The 23,373-nt window shown below is 37.3% G+C and overlaps 1 protein-coding gene and 1 pseudogene across 2 annotated transcripts in view; one reads left to right on the top strand and one right to left on the bottom strand.

Annotated features, from left to right (window-relative positions):
* Nucleotides 1-1,679: 1,679 nt before the first annotated feature.
* SMC4 (structural maintenance of chromosomes 4) overlaps nucleotides 1,680-23,373 on the bottom strand; it is a 40,512-nt gene continuing 18,818 nt past the window's right edge. The window contains exons 12-24 of one of the 2 annotated variants that reach the window (XM_008053945.2): nucleotides 21,305-21,490; nucleotides 18,708-18,869; nucleotides 16,276-16,501; nucleotides 16,108-16,187; nucleotides 13,498-13,650; nucleotides 11,484-11,610; nucleotides 6,252-6,441; nucleotides 4,897-5,041; nucleotides 4,431-4,604; nucleotides 3,850-4,032; nucleotides 3,474-3,706; nucleotides 2,472-2,655; nucleotides 1,680-2,022 (exon numbers count right to left, since the gene is read on the bottom strand). In XM_008053945.2, coding sequence (XP_008052136.1) covers nucleotides 1,870-2,022; nucleotides 2,472-2,655; nucleotides 3,474-3,706; nucleotides 3,850-4,032; nucleotides 4,431-4,604; nucleotides 4,897-5,041; nucleotides 6,252-6,441; nucleotides 11,484-11,610; nucleotides 13,498-13,650; nucleotides 16,108-16,187; nucleotides 16,276-16,501; nucleotides 18,708-18,869; nucleotides 21,305-21,490 — 2,196 coding nt within the window. In that variant the 3' untranslated portion in view covers nucleotides 1,680-1,869. The remainder of the gene's footprint in view (nucleotides 2,023-2,471; nucleotides 2,656-3,473; nucleotides 3,707-3,849; nucleotides 4,033-4,430; nucleotides 4,605-4,896; nucleotides 5,042-6,251; nucleotides 6,442-11,483; nucleotides 11,611-13,497; nucleotides 13,651-16,107; nucleotides 16,188-16,275; nucleotides 16,502-18,707; nucleotides 18,870-21,304; nucleotides 21,491-23,373) is intronic. The other variant, XM_008053946.2, reaches the window with a different exon arrangement.
* LOC110595275 lies at nucleotides 14,150-15,879 on the top strand (annotated as a pseudogene).

The raw sequence follows: 23,373 nt of genomic DNA, 5'->3' as shown, positions 1-23,373 counted from the left end.
CTGAGAAGTTGGTATTTTTAACCCTCACCTTTTGTAGACAAGGAAATACATAAAATTATTTGGCCAAGGCCATGGTTTGTGGGAGAACCCACGTACTCTTCCGCATGCTGTCATACTACCCTTAAAGGACTTAAGTACGCCAAGATTAATGTTGACAAATTAGGGTTTATAATCTGAAAGAATCACTTATAGCTAAAAAAAAAAGGTATATACCTACACCATTTTAGGCCTGACATTAATATTCTGTAATTCGCCAGTTTTTAGTTAAGACTTTTTCAATGAATTTTATGAAGTGTTTTACAAGGTATGAGGTATACAAGTAGGTCATTCTTATACATGCTATTCCGTTTTGTATTTTTACCAGGAGAAAGACTGCACGATTTAAAGTATATAATCTTGCAATATTTCTAAAGTCTTATATCTAATAAAAACATTTTAATGAACTCATTTGTTATTTTATTTGCACTGAGTCACTTGGTAAGATGCTCAAACTCAGGACTGGTAGCTTTGGAATTTTTGTTGAGTTCTGGTTATTTTCTGTTTTAAGTCTTACAGTACCAAGCTCTAAGCTCTACTGCACTGGTTATCAGAATGTAATAAAAGTGTTAAATTCCATTTATTTGTACTGTTACCAATGAAAACATTTGATTAAAATGATAGCATTTTTTTTTTACTTCTTTTCCCTTATTCTTGATTTAAAACAAATGACCATACTTGAATTTCAGATATTGTTTTATTTAAAGTCCATGCTACTGTGTTTATATTTTTATGGCTTTATTAGGATACAGTCTTAGATTTTTAATAACTAAAATAATGATCCACTGACCCAGTGAACTCTAATTACTTAGGAGAAATATCCAGAAATTATATAGCTAGGTCAAAAACTTCTGATACAATACCAAAATTCCTTCTGAAAATTAGGTGGTTGCCAACTTATCTTTAATAACATTGTAGGAATTCCCCAGCCAATATGGGGGGGGGGGACACCCTGATAATTTGATAGGCAAATAGCACTCAAGACATCTTACTTTCCATTTATTACTAAGGAAGTTGATAGATTCCCCAAATACAGATGCTCCTCGACGTAACAGTGAGACTAATGATAAAACTATCATTAGTCAAAAATATCTTAAGTTGAAATGTATGTAATACCCTGATAAACTCCATTATAAGGTTGATAAATATTAAGTCAAACAATCCTAAGTCAGGGACTATCTATGCTTCATTTTTCTTATGAACGCCATTATAGGGGTATTTTTCAACATGAGATAGTCTAGTTGTGTTCAGATATTGTCCTAGTTTATCGAATCTCTTGCAACTGTTTTAAATGGCCAAACACATCGTTTTAGAAAAGCATGGTATTTAATTTCTCACCCCTATAATCCAGAATGACTGGTTTACAAACAATTCCGTTATCTGGGTAATAAATATGATTGTCTAAATTAGCAAATTAAATGGCCCTTAAGAATTCACTCAAGATGAGCTGGCAGACTTTTCTGGTGTTGGCCAAAGTCCTGACAACACAACCTGGTATAGAACTTTGCCTCAACTAACACACTTAACTCTGCTGACAACAACCTGGAACTACGGGCAAGTCACCTGACCCTCAAGGTATCTTATTTTTCTTCAGTCTGCCACTTGCATAATTGCCAGTTTAACAATTTCCTAAAAGCAGGCACAGAGAATATTTTATTAGACTCTACAACATGACAATTCACATCACAAAACAGAAACCAGATTTATAATCCAGTATAGGAAAAACACATTTTATATAACTCATACTCCTTTACAAAAAAAAAAAATCAGTAGTATAATACACCAAATCAACGTGAACCAGGTCAATGTGAACATTCTTCAGTATAAACAAGTTCAACAAAGTCCTTTAGATGCAATTTCTTTTGGGTTTATTGCAACACTTTTTGTTATATTGTATGTCTTGTAAATTCCAATAAGTCTATCTGAAATCTCAAACATATTATTTCGAAGAGAAATTATTATGAACTGGGCATTTTTGGTCTGTTCCTAAAGAGAAAGAAAGAGTAAGTTAGAAACATTAATTATTAATGGGTAAATCACATAATAAACGTAACTTCATTTTTTTGAACAATAAATTCAACATTACACTGATAATTAACCTGTAAAGGAATGATGGCATGGATGAATTCATAAAACGGTATTTGAGTTTCAGAGGAATTTGGGTTATTTTTGAAGCATGACTGCCTAAAAGTCTCCTAATAGAAAGGAACTAGGATTCCAGCTGGGATTCCAGTTGTGATTCTGCTACTAATTTATATTTTATTTCTCCAAAATGGAAATACTTGGTTCAAATAAAAAAGTATTTGGTCTCCACTGACATCAGAGGACATGGAGTTAGAGAACAGGGAAAAAGCTCAAAGGTAAGAAGTCACAGAATCCCGTGTGTAATGTATGGGGGGCCTGGAGTGGAATGAAACCCCTAAATGATTACTTACATATATGTAAAATGCAACGATGGACACATTTTTAAAATCAAGGGCTGCATCAATCTCGTCCATGAAGTAGAGGGGAGTGGGTTTGTAGTGGTGAAGAGCAAATACTAAAGCCAGCGAACTGAGTGTTTTTTCTCCTCCCGAAAGGTTGAAGATCTTCTTCCAACTTTTCTTAGGAGGTCGAACACTGAAATAATTAAGAAAATATCTTAGACAAATTACTTAAAAAGCTAAAGTGAAGACTTTGTGAATTGTTTTCTGTAACTGACTTCTACTACTTTCTACCTTGTGAATCTCTAATTTTTTTCCACAAATAACTCTTTTTTTCTGTCATTTTATAAAAATGTTATTGAAGGATGAACACATAAGAACACCTGCCAAAATTTTAAGATTTAAACAGTAAGCTAAGTATTTCTTGATGTTCTTTCCCTTTATCAAATAGTTTCTCAATCTTGATGTTAACATGAAGTCAGCTAGATGGACTAGAAAAATATTTTGTAAAGACTGGCCGTTTGTCCCTGTTAACTGCCAGCATTAGTTGCATGTAAACAAATTAGCATTTATTATCAAACCAAACACAGATCTTGCCTTCACATCCTGCCCCCAAGAAATAGAGTCTATAATACTCTATTTTTGTTAGAGTCTATAATACTCTATTTTTGTTAGAGTCTATAATACTGAGTGATCTATTGCAGAAACAAAGAACTGAGTATCACATGTTCTCACCCATAAGTGGGCCTTGAACAATTATCGTAATACTATATGGGAAACTGCCGGGGGAGGGGCGGGGGGGAATGGGGATTGGCAGTAGTGGGAAACTGCCAGGGAAGGGGGGTGGGCACACCTCATCAACAAGTGTACCTACATAATGAACATTTGTTTACCTAACCCTGAAGTGCACCCCACATCTTTAAAGTAAAAAATTAACAACAACGAAAAAGAAATAGTTTGGGACTATGCAGAGATAGGTAAAGGCAGGAACGCAAACTCAGCATAATTACAAACCTAAACATGATTCCTTCAGAGAAGGGGTCCAAGCTGTCTACAAGCTCCAGTTCAGCGTCCCCTCCCAAAGTAAGCATTTGGTAATTTTCCTTTAATTTATTTGTGATTATATAAAAACCTGCCATAAATTCATTAAGCCTTTGTTTACGAAGATCTTCATATGCCTGTCTAAAATGATCTCTTTCATTAGTTATTTTGTCCAATTCTGCTACTCGTTGCAAATATAATTCTTCCTGTGAAAAGATTGATAGGAGAAATCTATTCAGATATAAATCAGATATGAAAATTAGCATTATTAATTATATAAAACTAAAGGTCAGAGTTTAGACTAAAGACTCAAATGAATGCTTGAGTAGTATAAACAGTTCATTTATACCTTCTTTTTATACTCTGCAATGGCACCAAGGTTTGGTTTCAATGCATGACACTGGGTTTCCAAAAGTGCAATTTGATTTGTTATAGTGTCTGGATTCTTGATTGCTTCAAGATCCTCTGGGCTTAGAGCTGAAATCTCTTCAACAGGATTATCTTCTATGGGATGCAATGTTATTTTTGAAATCTAAAGGTTCAATTTAGGTGAGCGTTAGAGAAGGCACAACACTACAATTTATTGTGACTAATCTGTGTATCAACTATTTTTCAAAGGACTTCAAGAAAATAGCTGTAGCATTCCAAAGTGTTCAGGTAACCTTCTGTTAAATCTCCACATTAGCTGGAGGGTGAAAAGGCAGTTGCCTGCTTGTAACCATTACTCAGAATTTTCTGTATACAACAATTATTACATATTGTTCATTATGCCCCCTCTAAACCTGAAAAGTGATTATATCATGGACCTAAGAATCACAACATACCTCAAAACATCACCAACAAATTTAATTTTGAAAACCCCAAACAACCATCCCCAAACCCTTTTCATACTATGTTTAGAGTGAAATTTATCAAGGGTAATCATCTCACCTCTTTTTGCCAATATTTTATTTTAGAATTATGTTCAGCAATGTGACCTTCTATTTGCTCAAGTTTCAATTTAATACTAAGTGCATCTTTTTGAAGAGCATGTTCATTTTCTTGAATAGTTTTTAATTCTTGAAGTAAACTACGATATTCTTTCTGGATATCTGGTAAGGATTCCTAAAACCAAAAAGAACTGATACAGATATGATCTTCCTAGGTGAACAGGTATTTCCACATTATGAAGATGAGTTGGCAATCTCTCCCCACGCCCCTTCCATTTGAAATTGATTAAAACATCCCAATTCACAGAAATATACAGCATTCATATTTTCATTGTACAAATAAATTTACAGTTATAAAATGTTAAACTTGTTGAGCGCTTACTATATGCAAGGCACTGATGCCATATATCCAACTCTCTAAATTGCTTCAAACATGCCTTCCCCCTCCAATACAAAACAAGTCTCACCTCTGCAGCATTTGTATTCTTTATGACCTCCGTTGCTTTTTCCTCAAGACTTTTTAACTCTGTTTTTAAGTCTTCTACTTCTTTTTCAGTATCTTTTATTTCTTTCTCTGTGCGAAAGACAGAGTCTTGTGCCTTTTTAAGGTTTCTAAAGAAGCAAAATGAAACATTAAAAGCAGGGTAATGTGTGATTTGTTATTCCGCTCCTGCAAATCTACCAAAGCACTTTTCTTGACATTTTCCTATCACAGATTTTAAGATTTACAATTTACTAAACCATCTTAAATCAGTTTTTACAGGTTTATACAAACACTTGTAAGATGAGTTCTTTATATAATTACATTCTCAAAATAAATTAATGAGTCTTGCCTATATGAGCTTCTTATCTCATCCAAACTTAGACTGTGATACAATGTTGTCCATTAGATATCTTTGAGCAAAAGGCACTGGATTAATCCAACCAGGACAGTCAATGTACAATCAATTTGTTAGAATTGTGAGAAAAAAGAAAGGAAAGAGCCATTTAAGTTTCAATATTTTACATGCATACCAAGCTATAATTATTTTTTAGAAACACCTCAGTAAAAAACCAAATTGATTGAGTGAGTTGGAGTCTCACTCGGTTGTCCAGGCTTGGAGTGCAGTGGTACCCTCAAGGCTACCACAGCCTCGACCTTAGCCTCAACCTGCTGGGCTCAGGCGAACTTTCTATCTCAGCCTTTCAAGTAGCTGGAACTACAGGCACATGCTACCATGCCCAGCTAATTTTTCTTGATTTATTATAGAGACAAGGTCTCACCAAATTGCCGAGGCTGGCCTCCAACCCCTGGGCTCAGACAATCCTCTCATCTCCGCCTCCCCAAGTGTTGGGGATTACAGGCGTGAGCCACTGCACCTGGCCAAAACTAATTTTAAAACAAAAATCTATGAATGTGTAAAAAGCTAATTAAAAAATGTGTAAAAAGCTAATTAAAAAATTTAAGTTACTAAGACAATTTTGCTAAGAGGCCCCATTCTTACCTCTTGTTCTCCTAAGGCCTATCTCTATTTAAATTAGTTACAAACTACTCCCCCAAACCAGGGAAACAGAACTTATTTTCTGTGCCCTCACAACTGGGGAATTATACAGTATAACTGCCCTTTCCTAAGGCATCCATGTTCACCAGCTTGTTTTTATTAAATTGGCCATATGATAAATGTTCATTATAGGTTTACAAATTACTTAAATCCTATTAGGTAAAATAACATGCCAGATAGTTTAATAAGTAACATTTAACGGGACATTACATTTCAATATTAACCCCTTTTCTAAGAGGTAGGGAAGGGAAAGACACATTAGGGTAGTGTGCATACTCTACCTGTCAGCAGTCTTGATTGCTACTTGGGCTTTAGTAATAGCAGAAGCACATTCATCTAACTGCTTATTGATGTTATCAAGTTTGTCTTGTTGGGCCTTGAGTTTATGGTTATTGATTTCCACGATGATATTGTGTAAACGTTTAACCTCAGCTTCTACTTTACCAGCTTGCTCAGCCACACCATCATATTCTGAAATTAAAAATAAACTTAAATCCTGTTTCTATGTTAATGCGCATCACTTGTCAGACATAAGTTTCTTCAGTTAATATGACTTACTATTAGGTGTGAAAACACGTTTTAGACATTTGGGAAAAAGCACCTTAAAAAAACCAGAATACCCTGTGTCAAAAAAACAAATGGTGTTAATAACAACACACGATTAAATTCCATGGCTCAGTTGTGAACACACCCATTTATTTCTTAATGGCTTCAGTCTCAGCTTTTATTTCCAAAGATCTTTTCAACTTTTTCTGGGTGGAACTTGTCGACCATTGGCTTCATAATGATTTTTTAACCTTAGACAGGCTATGTTCCTGACTTGCCCAGGTTGAAAAAATTGTAGTTTTTTTCTTCTGCTAACCTAACTTAGCAGTTCTCCATGCTATAACAAAGTGTAGGATATAAGATGAACCGGCACTCTTCCTTGTGATAAGGGTAAACGTTGACCACTTCCCAGATTCCCCTATAATTGGAGTTTAGACATAATTTAGATACATTCAATCCACAGTACTTGCATAATTTGGAAGGCAGAGCGATAAATTGGATATGTTTCTCCTGGCAAGCAGTCACAAAGAAATCTGGATTTTCTATAATGAGGTTAGAGGTTCTGATGTCCAACAGTTTTGTATTAACAGGCAGTGGACTTAACTTTGATAGTGTAGATGTGCTTCTGTTGTTGGTAGTTGTAGTGGTATCCTCCCAATTTGAGAGATTATTTTCCAACTGCAGAGGAGGCAGTATCTTCTTTGATGGTTCTTCAGAGTACCTCTGAAAATTATTCTTGAATGTTCAATCTATAAACTCTTTCTTTAGACATCCCAATGATTCTGCAAACAATCTAATATCCTTTCTACATACACACACAGATGCACTATACAAATCCTATTTATACAAGCCACAGCGGATTCTTTTCTGCATATTGAATCCTAATCACTGTAGAATATAGGAAGGATAAAGAAGTGGCAAAAAGGTAGAGAACTCATGCTATCAACAATACCTATGTCTAGGAAGGCTATCAAAAATGCTGAGCTAACTGGTGGAAAGAGATTCCCATAAAGCTCCTGTAGGAATACAGGCATTTGAGATGGGAGGAGGGAAGTAAGATTTGCCGAGAGAAAAGAATTTGACACATAACTATGTAACTTCCTCTCTCTTTTTTCTCCTGTTAGGCAGATTCTGAAATTTCAAGATCTCCCGAATCTCTTCCCACTTATTTTTTTGTACTACATTATCAGAATTCTTTAGCTTGATCTTTTGGCCCATCTATTGAATTTAATTCCAACGTCTCTATTTCTTATATTTCTAAGACCACCATTTGGCTCTTTAAAAACAACTGCTTTTGGTCAAGCTCAGTGGCTCAAGTCTGTAGTACCAGGGTTTTGGGAAGCTGAGACGAGTGGATTGCCTGAGCCCGTAGGTTCGAGACCAGCCCAGACAACTCAGCGAGACCTCGTCTCTACCAAAAAAATAAAAATAAAATAAATTAGCCGGGCATTGTAGCGTGCGCCTGTAGTTCTGGCTACTTGGAAGGCTTGCCCGGAGCCCAGCAGGTCAACGCTGGGGTGGCCGTGAGTGTGCCACTGCACTCTAGCCTGGGCAATGGAGAAGCCAACTCAAAAAATTAATTAATTAATTAAAAACAAAAACAACTCCTTTTGGGGGGGCTACGGATTCCTTACCTTCCTAAGAATACTAAATATATGCATTTAAAGTCTTATATATGCTGATTTGAGCCTCTAAAAGAGAAAAAAAAATTTAAGTCCTATATGTAGTTAACACTAATAATTGCTTTATTCACATCTAAGTTACTCCATTAGTTGATGGAATTATAATAACTGGCTCACAGTGAAGAACTTCACTGTGGTTGTCATTCTATTAGGCTACCGTATGCTTAGCTCACTTGTGGGGTAGACCCCAGCCACTGTGGGGCCAGCACCACCACTTATGGCGGGGGGAGGGTGCTGGAGAATGGGTCAGTCATACAAATGGAAAGGCTTCTCTCTCTGTAACTCCTTCCAAAAAAGAGACCCTTTTTAGAGTATTTCCTTCTTATTTTCAAGTACCCATCACGAGTTTCTTTTTCACTATTTATAACAGGATGTCTATTAGAAGTTGGGAAAACTTTGGTATATGTAGCCTGTAATTCTGAAGCCACTTTTTTATATTTAACTATCTTAAATTTAAGATTGTGGCCGGGCTTAGTGGCTCAAGCCTGTAATTCCAGGACTTTGGGAGGCTGAAGTGAGTGGATTGCCTGAAACCGTGGGTTCGAGACCAGCTCAGGCAACTTGGCGAGACCCTGTCTCTACAATAAATAAAAAATTAGCCAGGTGTGGTAGCACGCGCCTGTAGTTCTGGCTACTTGGAAGGCTGAGATGGAAGGATCACTGGAGCCCAGCAGGTTGACACTGGGGTGACTGTGAGTGTGCTACTACACTCCATTCTGGGTGACGGAGGGAGACTCCAACTCAAAAAAAAAAAAAAAACAAAAAGAAAAAAAACCCCTAAGATTATTTGCACATTTAAATATAATAATTTCATTGTTTACTTATAAATACAAATATGGGCTAAGTGTGGTGGCTCAAACCTATAATCCCAGCACTTTGGGAAGTAGAGGAGAGAGGATTGACTGAGCCCATGGGTTCAAGACTAGCCTGGGCAACTTGACGAGACCTCATCTCTACAATAAATAAAAAAAAAATTAGCCAGGTGTGGTGGCATGTGCTTGTACTTCCAGCTACTTGGAAGGCTGAGGCAGAAGGATCACCTGAGCCCAGCAGGTCGAGGTTGCAGTAGCTGTGAGTGTGGCACTGCACTCCAGCCTAGATGATAGAGTAAGACACCAACTCAAACAAACACACACACAAATATGTGAGAGTTAAAAACTATATAGCAATCAGTCACCATGTGTTGTCTGAATTAATGCAACAGCATCCAAACTTCCTTTTCACCTTGCCCACTTCCTCTGTTGCCTGCACATTAGCCACTTTTAAAACCTAAATTAATGTAAAAGGAAATATTTAATCTTAAAGACAAGCTTGCACAAATGGATCCTCCACATCAGACATCAACAGTCTGCTGACAATATCTAACACTTCCATGAGGCTACCATATACAAAGAGCTCCTAACCAAGTCAAGGATTCCATTCCAGATAAGAATAAAACAAGAGGGCCAGAGTCTCTCTATGAAAGTGGTGTTATTAAGGGTACAGACACATTTTTTGGTTTTTCAGTGGACCCTTAGGTTCCTTTCAAAGCAATTACAACAAATACTGTGGGGTCCTCGTCAGAAAGGGTGTGTGGCTGAAGGCCCAGGGATCTGGATTCCTCCTCCCTTTGTTTTCCCATAATGGCTCCCCTGAATTCCTAGCAAACTCTTGTCTCACTTACTCCTCTACGCTCCTCTTGAAATGTTTTTCTCTTATTTATCTGCATGGTTACTAGCACTCACAGTTCTTTTGGGTGGCCACTAAAGTACCTCTGGGCCATCTTAAATATACACTCCTTGAAGAAAGACTTTATTTTGTTCACTGCTCTATCAACAGCAGCAAAACAAAGCCTGCCCAGTAGCAGATGCTACTGAAGTAAATGCTTGATTAAAAATGCAGATAAACATGGACACACACACTAAAATTAACATGGTTACAGATGAATATTTAGTATAGAAGACATCTGTCTGAATAACTTTTTTTTTTTTTTTGGAGACAGGGTTTCACTCTGTTGCCCAGGCTGGAGAGCAGTGGCATTATCATGACTCACAGCCTCCAACATCTGAGTTTAAGAGATCCTCCCACCTCAGCTTCCTGAGTAGCTGGGACTATAAACGTATACCACTATGCCTGGCTACTTTTTGTATTTTTTTGGAGACAAGGGTCTTGCTATGTTATCCTGGCTGGTATCAAGGATTCTTCCTATCCCGGCCCCCCAAAGTGCAGAGATTATAGGTGTGAGCCATCGTGCCTGACCTACATTTTAAAACCTCTTTTTCTTTTCAAAGAAGACTCCTTCATTTTTGGATTATTTGGATAATTGTTCCATTTCCACTCTAATTATTTCTTTGGGATGGATAATCATTTGTCTTCCTAGACTCATGATACAAACTTTAACAGGAGTCCTTAAGAATACAGCCGGGCTCGGTGGCTCAGCCTGTAATCCCACGCCTTTGGGAGGCTGAGGTGAGTAGATTGCCTGAGCCCGCGAGTTCGAGACCCGCCTGGGCAACTTGGCGAGACCTCATCTCTACAATAAATAAAAAAATTAGGCGGGCGTGGTAGTGCGCGCATGTAGTTCCAGCTACTTGGAAGGCTGAGGTGGAAGGATCACCGGAGCCCAGCAGGTCGAGGCTGCGGTGGCCGGGAGCGGCCACTGCACTCCAGTCTGGGCGACTGAGTGAGACTCCAACTCAAAAAAAAAAAAGAATATAATGAAGGCTTGCTGTGTCTGCTGGGGTCACTAGCTAAGATACTTTAAGTCCAGGAGTCTATGACATATCCCACGATCCTCCTCTTCTGTAGCAAGATGCATGTTTATGTTTGATAAAACCCAACTTGTAAAGAGAAGCAGAGCTGTTCAAGAGGATAATCAGGGACTTCAATTAAGGCTATAAAGCCAATTCTGCCTACAAATTCCCTTTCTTTCTTAAAGATTCTATTTCAGTAGAATACTTACATGTGTTACATATGCACAACAAAAAGTTCTGAAAGAAAAACGTTTTTTGAAGTTTTCAAATAAGAATTGTACTTGCATACCATTTACTCCCTGTGTGCTTATGTTCAAGTGATTTAGTTTCTGTAACTTCTCACCACTCTGTGCTGTTTGTCAAATGAAACTATTAATAGTACTTACTTTATAGGCTTGTGAGAATCAAATAATAACAAAATTCACAAAACAGTGTGATGATTTGCACATAATATAATTATCAGCTATTATTCTACTGTTATTTTAAACACTAACAATATGTTTAAGAACCTGTTTTGGACAATCTTAAAAATAATCAGTATCTTTAAACATACCTGTTTTGAAAGTGCTAACATTTTCTTCTAGCAATTTTTGCTTTTTTTTGTCAGGGGCTGTAGCACATACATTAGCTTCAAGTTCCTTAACTTGGACATTCAGATATTCTTCTTGCTCTATTAAACGCTACAGAAATATTTTAACATTTAAGGTCAATATTTTAATTTAGTCACAATAACATTTGCTTTAAACATTTTTAATTTTAAAAAAGAATACATAAAATCTTTAAGAAAAAGATAAATACTAACAGCAAAAGAACAGAAAAGCATGAACAATATAAAAAGTGAAAAAGACCAATAAACACAAAATGATGTGTAAACTCATTACAAAGACAAGTTAACATGCCACTTTGTTTTATTACAAGGTAGTAGACTTAGACTACCTAGCATTCAATGGCTTAGAAAAATTATATGTGTATATCGCCAGTAGTGCATGAATTACAACTTTTTTGGAAAACAATTTGGCATGCAACAAATGCCGTAAACATTGTATACACACTGTGTAATACTTGTCATTTGAGACATCTATCCTAACTGGATGAGTGTAGTAAAGGTATACCTATAAGAATATTTTAAACAGTGTACTAACAGAAAAACATTTATCAAATTCTTATACAAAATGCTATAAAGCAATTGAAAACAAAGAAAATTTATACTTAGGAAAAAACTTCATTTATTTGTTTATTTATTTGAGTTGGAGTCTCAGTCACCCAGACTGGAGTGCAGGCATGCTCCCAGCCACTGCAGCCTCAACCTGCTGGGCTCTGGTGATCCTTCCACCTCGGCCTTCCAAGTAGCCGGAACTACAGGCGTGTGCTACCATGCCCAGCTATTTTGATTTATTGTAGAGATGAGGTCTCGAAAGGTTGCCTGGGTGGGTCTCGAACCAACGGGCTCAAGCAATTCACTTGCCTCGGCCTCCCAAAGTGCTGGGATTACAGACTGAGCCACCGAGCCCGGCCTAAAACCATAATTATTAAGTGAACAATATGACATTAGTAAGACCATACATATATATAAATACATTATATAAAGTAGGCATTTAAAAAAGTTGAAGGGGCCTGTAATCCCAGCACTTTGGGAGGCCAAGGCAAGAGGATTGCCTGAGTCCAGGGGTTTGAGACCAGACCAGGCAACTTGGTGAGACCTCATCTCTATAACAAATCAAAAAATGAGCCAGGCATGGTAGCGCGCACCCGTAGTTCCAGCTACTTGGAAGGCCAAGGCGAAAGGATTGCCTGAGCCCAGCAGGTCGAGGCTGTGGTGGCCATGAGCAAGCCATCACACTCCAGTCAGAGCGACAGAGTTAGACTCCGACTCAAAAAAAAAAAAAAAAAAAAGTTGAAGGGTATACATTAAAATTGAAGGTGATGATCATTTGGGCATTTTTCTAAAAATTGTGTTTTTAAAAAATATAGTGGGTATGCACTGCTTTTTCATAATTAAGAACACATTCTAGTCGGTTGCAGTGGTTCACGCCTTTAATCCCAGCACTTTGGGAGGCTGAGGCAAAGGGTTCAATACCGTCCCGGGCAACATGGCACGACCTCCTCACTACATAAATAAAAAAATTAGTGGGGCATGGTGGTGCACACCTGTACGTTCAGCTACTTGGAAGGCTAAAGCAGAAGGATTGCCTGAACCCAGCAGGTCAAGGCTGCAGTGACCGTTGAGTGTGCCACTGCATTCTAGCCTGGGTGACAGAGTGAAACTCCAACTCAAAAAAAAGAAAAGAAAAAAAAGAACACATTTCACCTTGAAACAAGAAAAAAAATAAAGGATCTTATAGCTGCTAAGGAAAGTCACATTTCTAGAGTAAAATGGAAAGCAGGAATAGCTGTGACAGGGCATTATCCACTAGTACTGAGGTAAACAAAAATCAAGAGTTAGGCCCACTCTCCATCCTCTTTTATAATTGTAAGCAAATAGTAAAATGGCTCTGCTAAATTCCTGTTGAATTTCTAGTAGTTTCAGTTAATAATCACACACACATATACATGAGCATAAAGAGTACCTGAATGCTTGCAGTAAACTTCTCTAGTGTGTTCCTCATTTCTCGTTCACTATGCTGTAACTTAACTACTGCTTCTTCAAGTTGTACTTTCTGTTCTTGGATTTGCATTGCTTTTTTAGAGTCTTTTTGCAATTGTGCTTCCATGTTATGTACCTAGAAGGAAAAGCACCAGTGAGGTATTCTCCAAGACCCATTTTAGATTGACAGCAAAGTCAGTTTATGTATGAAGAAAACTGACTAGAACAAAACCAAACAACCCAGTTCCTATCTCTAATCTTAAAGTTTAGGGGATGGTCAAGTAATTATCAAATAATCAAATGGAAAAACAACTTTAAATGTTGTAAGAGTCACCTATTGTTTCAATAAAGGTACATTATTCAAACACTTGAGGGGAAGGACATAGATTAGTATTTTCAAAATATAGAAAAAAATTATTCCTCTCCTTGTGGTTGAAGAGACTGATTGGCTTAGGTAGCTCATCCTGAATGGTGTTGGAAAAATATCTGGTAAGACTGAAGAGGCAGAAACCATTACTCCCAAAGCAAACAAATTAAAGACGGCAGAGCCTCCTGAAGTTGACATGCATTCTTCCTAAATCCAAAAAGGCAAAAAAGAGGAGCCATTCATTGCTCCTAAAACCTAAAGTGTGAAAATGAAAAAGGAGCTCTCTGAAACAAAAACTTTTCTCCTAAAACCAAAAAAGTAATAAAAAGCGAGGGAGGGGTCTCCTCAAGAAGAAATACCCCTCAGTCCAAGACAAAGAAAAGGAAGTGAATGGAGAAACTGGAGAAAAACACCTTACTAAAGAACCAGCTCTCATTCTGAATCCAACTCTAACTCCAACAAAGCTGCCAGTGAAGAAACTAACAGTGAGATAGAACAAGAAATACCAGTGGAACAAAAGGGAGCCTTGTCTAATGTTCCCATATCTGAAGAGGCTACCAGGTTTCTTCTCAAAGGCTGAGGGTGATCTTCCTACTTCCTATACAAGCAGTCATTACAAGTCTACAGTGGGAAGGACTTAATTGCACAGGCACAGACAGGAAATGGAAAGGCACTCTTGTTTGCCATCCCTTTGATTGAGAAACTCCAGGGAGGACTGCAACAGGAAGAGAGGCAGCTCCCCTCAGATACTAGGTTCTTGCACCTACAAGAGAGTTGGCAAATGAAGTAAAGACTTCAGCGACATCACAAAAAAGCTGGCAGTAGCTTGTTTTTAGGGTGAAACTCTCTATGGAGGTCAAATTGAAGACACCAGATTATATCAAAGACCACATACTAGATCTTACCAAACTTAAGCATGTTATCCTGGGTGAAGCTGATCAGATGTTGGATATGGATTTTCTGATCAAGTGGAAAAAATTTCAAGTGGGGTACAGAAGAAAGATTCTGAAGACAATCCCCAAACATTGCTTTTTTCCCTGCAACTTGCCTTCATTGAATATTTAATATTGCTAAGAAATATATGAAATCTACATGAGCAGGTAGGCCTGATTGGTGAAAGCAAACAAACAAAAACTTTGTGGAGCATCTGGCTATCAACTGCCACTGGACTCAGAGGACGCCGTTTATTGGAAATGGAATCTGAATGTATAGTAGTCATCAAGGATGTACCATCATCTTCCGTGAAATCCAGGAAGAAGCCCAGGAGCAATTACAGAATGTATCTAGAAAGCAGGATGCCTGGTCATTACTTGGAGGTATTCCATAGAAGCAAAGGGAAATCACCCTGAAAAGTTTTAGAAATGGTAGTTTTGGTGGCAACCAATGTTGCTGCACATGGGTTAGACATCCCTGAAGTTAATCTGGTTGTATGCAGCTCTCCACCCAAGGATGTAGAATTCTACATTCTTCATTCCAGGCTGGAAGGACTGGGGTGTGCATGTGCTTTTATCAGCACAAGGAAGAATATCAGTTAGCACAAGCGGAGCAAAAGGTGGGAATTAGGTTTAAACAAACAGATGTTCCTTCTGCAACAGAAATAATAAAAGCTTCCAGCAAAGATACCATCCAGCTTTTGGATTCTGTGCCTCCCACTGCCATCAGTCACACCGAGCTGTTGGGTGAGAAGGCGGCAGAGAAGGCAGCTATGGAAGCCCTTGCAGCAGCACCGGCCCATGTTTCAGGGGCCACACTGGGAGACCAGTACTCCTTCATCAATTTAGGTGTGGTGGTTTTGTGACCATGATCTTGTGTTGCTAAGCAGAAATGTCAAACATTAGTTATGCTTGGAGAGAACTTAAAGAGCAACTGTGCAAGGAGATTGATTCCAAAGTGAAGGGAATGCTCCTCCTCAAAGGAAAACTGGGTGTCTGCTTTGATGTACCTACTGGACCCGTCATAGAAACAGGAGAAATGGCAATGCTGCCAAGCCCTTTGTAGCCACATATATGCATACATGCTGATCATATACTTTCTAATTAAAATATTTTGATTTTACAACTTTAAAAGGTTTTCTATAAAAAGTCCCTAATCAGTTGTAAAAATCCCAATCTAATAATTTAAAATTTGAATACATTATGCTTAAAAAGGCCAATTTTAAAATATGTATATTATACCTCAGTAAAACCATTAAAAAAAAAGTCTGACTACAGTTTTAGACATGCTGACCTCTTCTTCAGAGATTTCAACAACAACTGATGAACCCATTCTTCCTTTCATTACTTTGCTTCCACCACCAGTCATTGTACCTGGAGAACAGGGTGAGAGAAGTCAGTCTTAGATGTCTTTTCCCAACAAGATTAAATAAATTTATTAATAGCAAAAGACTACAATTACCTGACTGTTCTATGATTTGCCCCTGTAAAGTTACCACTCTCCATCTTCTATCTTTTTGATATGCTACTCTTGTGGCTTGATCCAAATTGTCGGCTACTAAGGTATCCCGTAAAGCAAAATAAAAAGCTTGGCGAATTTTCTCGTCTTTTACTTTTACTAAATCAAATAACCGAGGAGTATTTTCAGGAGTTTGAATTTGGGTCATTTTTTTTGCCCATACAGCCATCTAAAAGTAAAAAAAATGAAACAAACAACCAAAAGAAACTCATATTAAACAAAGAACAATAGTTTCTCCTAGGTTTATATATCTTGTCTATATAAAATCCTAAGGAATCCACACAAAATAACCATTTAAACTAATAAATGAGCTCAGCACTGTTACAGAATAAAAGATCAACATACAAAAAAAAACCTGTATTTCTTTATACAAACAATGAAAAATTTGAAAATGAAGTTAGGAATCCTACTTACTCTATTACAAAAAAAGAAAGCCCAAAAAACAAGAATAAATTTAATAAAATAAACACAAGTTTTGTACATCAGCGGTTATAAAATTAGACCTAAATAAATAGAAGACAGTCAATGTTCATGGATCTGAGAATTTTGTTAAGATGGCAATACTACCCCAAATTGGTCCACAGATTCAGTATAACGTGTATCAAAATCCCAATTACCACTCAATCCTCTTTTTTGTGGCAGAAATTGACCAGCTGATATTAATTCATATGGAAATTGAGTGTCCTAGAATAGCCCAAACGATTTGAATTTTAAAAAAACCTGCAGGACTCACATTTCCTCATTTACTATAAGGCTATCATTATCAAAACAGTATACTGTACTAACACAAGAAATAAAATTGAGAATTCAAAAAAAACCCCTTACATTAGAGGCTGGCTAGTTTTGACAAAGGTGGTAAGATAATTCAATAGGGGAAAGAATAGTCTTTTCAAGCAAAATGGTGCTTGAACAACTCCACAGCCATATGTGAAAGGGTAAAGTTGAATCCCTCCTTTACACCATATAAAAAATGAACTCAAATTAAATGTAAAAGCTAAAACTATAAAACTCTTAAAAGAAAACAGGAGGTAACTTATGGTAACCTTGGCTTAGGTAGTGGTTTCTTAAATATGACACCCAAAACACAAAGTAGAAAAGAGACAAATTGAACTTTATCAAGATTAAAGATGCCTGCCCAGCAGACACCTGATCCTGCAAGACTGTCATTAAAGTCTCACTTTTGCTGGGGGAAAAAAAATTTTTTTGTGTTTCAAAAGACACCATCAAGAAAGTGAAAATACAATCCTGGGAATGGGAGAAAATATTTGTAAGTCAAGAAACTTGTACCCAGCATAAAGAACTCTTACAACTCAACAATAAAAAAGAATTTGAACAGACGTTTCTCCAAGAAAGATAAACAAATGGCCAACAAATACATGAAAAGATGTTTACCATAATTAGTCATTTAGGAAAATGCAAATTAAAACTACAATGAGAGTCCACTTCACACACTAAAATAAGTATATGCCTAAAGGTGTACTAGTGAGGATGTATAGAAACTGGAACCCTCGCACATGCTCATAGGAAATGGTACAGCCACTGTGGAAACAGCTTGGTAGGTTCTCAAAAAGTTAAGTACAGAATTAGCATGACTCAGCAATTCTACCCCAGGTGTGTACCCCAAAGAAAACATGTTACTTGTACATGAATGTTCCTAGCAGCACTACTGCCAAAGCAGCCAAAGAGTGAAACAATACAAATGCCCAACAACTGATGAATGATTATACAAAATGTGGTATATTCAGAGTGGAATATCATTTGGCAATAAAAAGGAATGAAGTACGGATATGTGCTACAACATGGATGAACCCTGAAGATCTGTAGGAAAGGCAGCTATGTACAAAAGTCCACATATTGTATGATTCCGTTTATATGTAATGTCCAGAGCAAATAAGTCTATAAACACAATAAAGTAAATTAGTGTTTGCTATGGGGAAGGGACATGAGGAGTGACTAATGCCTATGGGTTATTTTTTTTGGAGTGATAATGTATTCTGGAATTAGATAGTGCTCATGGGTTACACAACCCTGTGAATATATTAAAACCCACTGAACTACATACTTCAAAAGGATTTAATTTTATTGTATGCAAATTGTATCTCTTTGTTTTTTTAAAAGTAGTCATTGATTGATGGCAGTTAGAAACATAAGCTACCAGTCACTCAAATACTAGAGGTCACTCTGACACTGGAATGTGTATTCCTATAATGGACGCACTAAAGGATTTTTTAAATTACCACGAAACCCCAGAACATAAAATAATCCTCAAAAACTCATTAGGTAACTGAGTAACTGAACGAAAAGCTAGAATACAAAAAGAAAAAACATTTGGCACTTAAAAATTCAATTATAGGTAGCTTATTATGAATACCCACCTTATCTAAACCTATGAAGGTTGCAACTCCAATATTTTGTCTTTTAAGGAAATTTACACATTCTTGTGCTGTATCAATAGAATCAACAACAATGTAGTCTAATGCATGACAACAGGATGAAATAGCAACATCATATTTTTCATCAATGGCACCTAAGTCTCCCTAATAATTAAGAGAGGGGGAAAAAGGAATTAGAAAAAAACCCAGGATCATTTCATTACCGTTCTTACAGACTTTAAAAGTTACTTTTAAGTGAAAAACTATATGTATATATGATCTTAAAAACTACAAAAAGTATATACAACAACAGAAAATTTTTTTTTTTTGAGTCGGAGTCTCACTCTGTTGCTCAGTTTGAAGTGCAGCAGCATGCTTATGGCCACACCACAGACTTGACCCGCTGGGCTCAGGTGATCCTTCCACCTCAGTCTTCCAAGTAGCTGAACCACAGGTGCTCGCCACCACGCCTGGCTAATTTATTGTAGAGATGAGGTTTCAGCAAGTTGCCCAGGCTGGTCCTTCAACCCTTGGACTCAGGCAATCCTCTCGCCTAAGCCTCCCAAAATGCTAGGATTACAGGTGTGAACCACTGCACCTGGCTCAACAAAAAATTGAAGTGTCCTTCTCACCCCAGCCTTCCACTTCTTCAGAGGCACATAGTTTTGCTTTTTAAAAAATACTTTTATTCTGAAGGAAAACAAAAAACAGACACCTGAAAATCTTACTTCAACTTACAATTCTAGTACACTACAGTATACTAGACACATTTCCTGCGTGGTTTGTCTCCCCAGTCATTGTCCACAGGCCTCTGAGAAGTTGTAGTAATACACAAGTGCAGGCCTGACAGCCAGCTTCATTTCCAACATCGTGGAAAGGTACTGTACATCATGGGGCAGAGTCCTATGCTCCCCTACGCCATTTGGATACAGCCTGGGGAGAGACCTCCCAGGATATCCTCATTGGATTCAGGTAGTTTTTTGTTGCTGTTGTTTAGTTTTTTGGATTGGGAGTCTCACTGTCGCCCAGGCTGGAGTGCAGTAGTATAATCATGGCCACCACAGCCTTGATCTTCTAAGCTCAGGCAAGTCTTCTGCCTCAGCCTTCTTCCAAGTAGCTGGAAATACAGGCATGTGCCACCATGTCTGACTAATTTTTTTTATTATAGAGACAAGGTCTTGCCAAATTGCCCACGCTGGTCTTGAACCCCAGGGGCTCAGGCAATCCTCTCACCTCTGTCTTTCAAAGTGCTGGGATTACAGGCATGAGCCACTGAGACCAGCTATAAGTAGTTTTTAAACTATCCTTTAACAGAGGTTATGGTTATGCAGTTTGATTTTTGAATGAGCACAAAATTAAGGAACTGTTTTCATTCATGAAGACATATAATATGAGGATGTAAAACCTAAAGCAGAGTTTAAACAACTTAGAAAACAATTATTGAAAGGCATCTAAGATTATGTAAGTCCTGATGAAATATATTTCTCTACTTATCAATCTATTAATTAGCTATATCTAGCAGTATTCGATTTTAGACTTTGAGAACAAATGAATAGAAATTAAGATGGAAATCCCTGATAAGAGACACAGGAGCTAATAGATAATTTTCATTTGCCTTCCTGAATCATTCTTTCTGCTCCCTTCTCTGGAAGGCTAACTTAGCTGCATCAACTGAATCCTTTGGCTTTCTAGCTCTAGCCAATATATGGTTATCAGCTGGAGACTGGTGGGCAGGAAATGGGGTTATGATATTTATTTTCCATTTCCTCTGGACCACAGCTCTTTTTCCTCCTGTGGCTCAGGAGCATTAATGGTCCTCCCTATTGCTAGCCCTGGATTTTAGGTTATCCCCTATTATTTCCCTAAACCCTTACCAAAACCGTAAGTATGAAACCCAAAACATAAAAAAAAAATTTTTTTTTTTTGAGGCAGTCTTGCTATGTTGGCTAGGCTGGACTTGAACTCCTGGGTTCAAGTGATCCTTCTGCTTCAGTCTCCCAAGTAGTTGGTTGGGTCTACAGGTGTGTGCCATCACGTCTGGTTACATTTTAATTTTTTTTTTTTTTTTTTTTGAGTTGGAGTCCTACTCTGTCGCCCAGACTGGAGTGCAGTGGGTGCTCCCGGCCACCACAGCTTCGACCTGCTGGGCTCCGGCAATCCTTCCACCTCAGCCTTACAAGTAGCTGGAACTACAGGTGTGCGCTACCACGTCCGGCTAATTTTTGATCTATTGTAGAAATGAGGTCTCGCCAAGTTGCCCGCGCGGGCGGGTCTCGAACCCCACGGGCTCAGGCAATCCACTCACCTCAACCTCCCAAAGTGCGGGATTACAGACTGAGCCACCAAGCCTGGCTGAATTTTAATTTTTTTTTAAAAAGGATAAAGTTGTTTTAAGTCTGCTTATCACTACTAGTTTTCTTCTTGCTATGTAATAAAATGCAAGAAGTAAACAAATACTGTAAGAACAAAAATTTTTTAAATGTGCCTTAAAACAAAGAAAAATATTTTATGCACAGTGACACTCAACATACAGTTAAGAAAATAATTTACAATGTCTTTCTTGAAAAAATTGTAGCAATTCCCAAATAAATCTACTTTACCAGTCTTCCATATATTCCTGGAATTCTGCCAGATTTTTTTTCTTGAATTATTGCATCAAGGACTTTCCCCCTACTTCGATTCATTGCTAAGGAACTCTTTGCTTCTTCAACTTTTTGGAAGAGATCATGAACCAAACTTTTGAAGTTTATTTCTTCTTGTGTAAGTTTTTGAAGTTCTTTTTCTTTCTAAAAGTTAAAAGCAAAGAAAATGAAACACAAAAGCATTCATTCCTACATATGCCCATCATAACTGAATTAACTGTCAAGCTTTAATAGTAATAAAAAAGAAGGAAAAGACCAAAAATAAATGCTTGAGCCAGATTAAGCTGCCCTATTGCAATTGTTGGTTTGGTTTTGAAAAATATAGATGGGTCTCCTGTTTGAAAAAGGGCAGAAATGATTTGGGTCAATAAAAGAAAATGTAACCCCATAGACTAGGAAAAATATATTTGCCAATTGTATATCTGACAAAGGCCTAACACCCAGGATCTACAACGAACTCAAACGTAACGAAAAGCAAAAAAATAAACAGCCCCATTACAAAGTGGGTGAAAGATATGAATATACACTTCCAAAAGAAGACATATGAGGACCCAACAGATACCTGAAAAAATGCTCAGCCTCACTAGTCATCAAAGAAATGCAAATTAAAGCCACACTGAAATAACATCTAACTCCAGTCAGGATCACCATCATCTATAACTTAGAAAACAACAGATGCTGGAGAGGATGTGGGGAAAAGGGAACACTTCTATACTGTTCGTGGGAGTGTAAACTAATACAACTCCTGTGGAAAACAGTATGGAGATTCCTAGAAGATCTAAAAATTGACTTTCCATATGACCCTGCAATCCCCCTTCTGGGAATATACCCAGAGGAACTCAAATCACTCTATGAAAAAATACCTGCACACACATGTTTACTGTAGCATTATTCACAATAACAAAAACATGGAACCAACTTTGCTACTCATCGAAAGAGGACTGAATAAAAAAAAAGTGGTACATATACACGATGGAATATTACACAGCCATAAAGAAGAAGGACAAAATTATGGACTTCACAGTAACTAGGATGGACTTAAGAGTCTATAATACTGAGTGATCATTCACAAAAACAAAGCACTGAGTACCACATATTCTCACTCATAAGCGAACCTTGAACAATTATCATACTACTATATGAAAGAGATTGGCAGTAGTGGGAAACTGCCAGGGGAAAATTTTCCTAGTGAAGTACAGGAAAAAATGAAAAAGCAAAAAAGCACAGCTCTAAAACGAAGTAGAGAAAGATAACTGGATAGTCCTCCTGCTATAGAAAAAGTCAGGCTGCCAATAAGAAACACACATACACAAACCCAAACTCTCAGTCTCTCAATCCCCAACTAAGCAGCAGCCATCTTTTATAACTGGCAATCTCCCCCATCTCCTGATTTAAATTATCTCGATTACTTGTTGCACTGGTATAAAGTAAAACCGATATAGATATAATTTATCCAAAAATAAACTATCACAAGAAAGATGAAAGCAGTCACTGAATGTAATCCAATTTACATTTAAATTTAACATGGTTATGAAATTCCCTGATGATCAAATAGTGTGCATTTACTAGACTGAAAAAAACATTTCTTTTCAGTATAAGTTTTCTTCAAACAGCACTTTCTATTGCCATCTTACTTAATTTGGTAGGCTTTGGAGATTATTTTAAAGTTTATGAAATTCCTCAGACATCTAATTCACTCAAAAATGGTAGGAGGACATGGATGTGCTACATCTTGATTAGTTTATAACACTTTGGACAACAGAGAAGAAAGTACATCCATAAATTCAAAAAACAAAAAACACTAAGATAGCTGTTTGCATATATATTATATACATATATAAAAATGCTTTTATTCTTACATAAATTCTCTACACTTAAGATTTAAGGAAACACAAACTTACTTTTGTTTGAATTACCTCCATAGAGGGGTGGTGGTGGTATGCTTTTTGATGCTTCTGGGGAGTAGTATATAACTACATAGTTTTGATAGTCTCAATTCATATCACATGGAATACTAAAATGCTGAT

The sequence above is a fragment of the Carlito syrichta genome, unplaced genomic scaffold (genome assembly GCF_000164805.1).
Source record: "Carlito syrichta isolate Samal-C Ts95f unplaced genomic scaffold, Tarsius_syrichta-2.0.1 Scaffold288891, whole genome shotgun sequence".
Lineage (NCBI taxonomy): Eukaryota > Metazoa > Chordata > Mammalia > Primates > Tarsiidae > Carlito > Carlito syrichta.
Note: the sequence above shows the minus strand (reverse complement) of the source record. Positions and strands in the feature narration are given on the sequence as shown.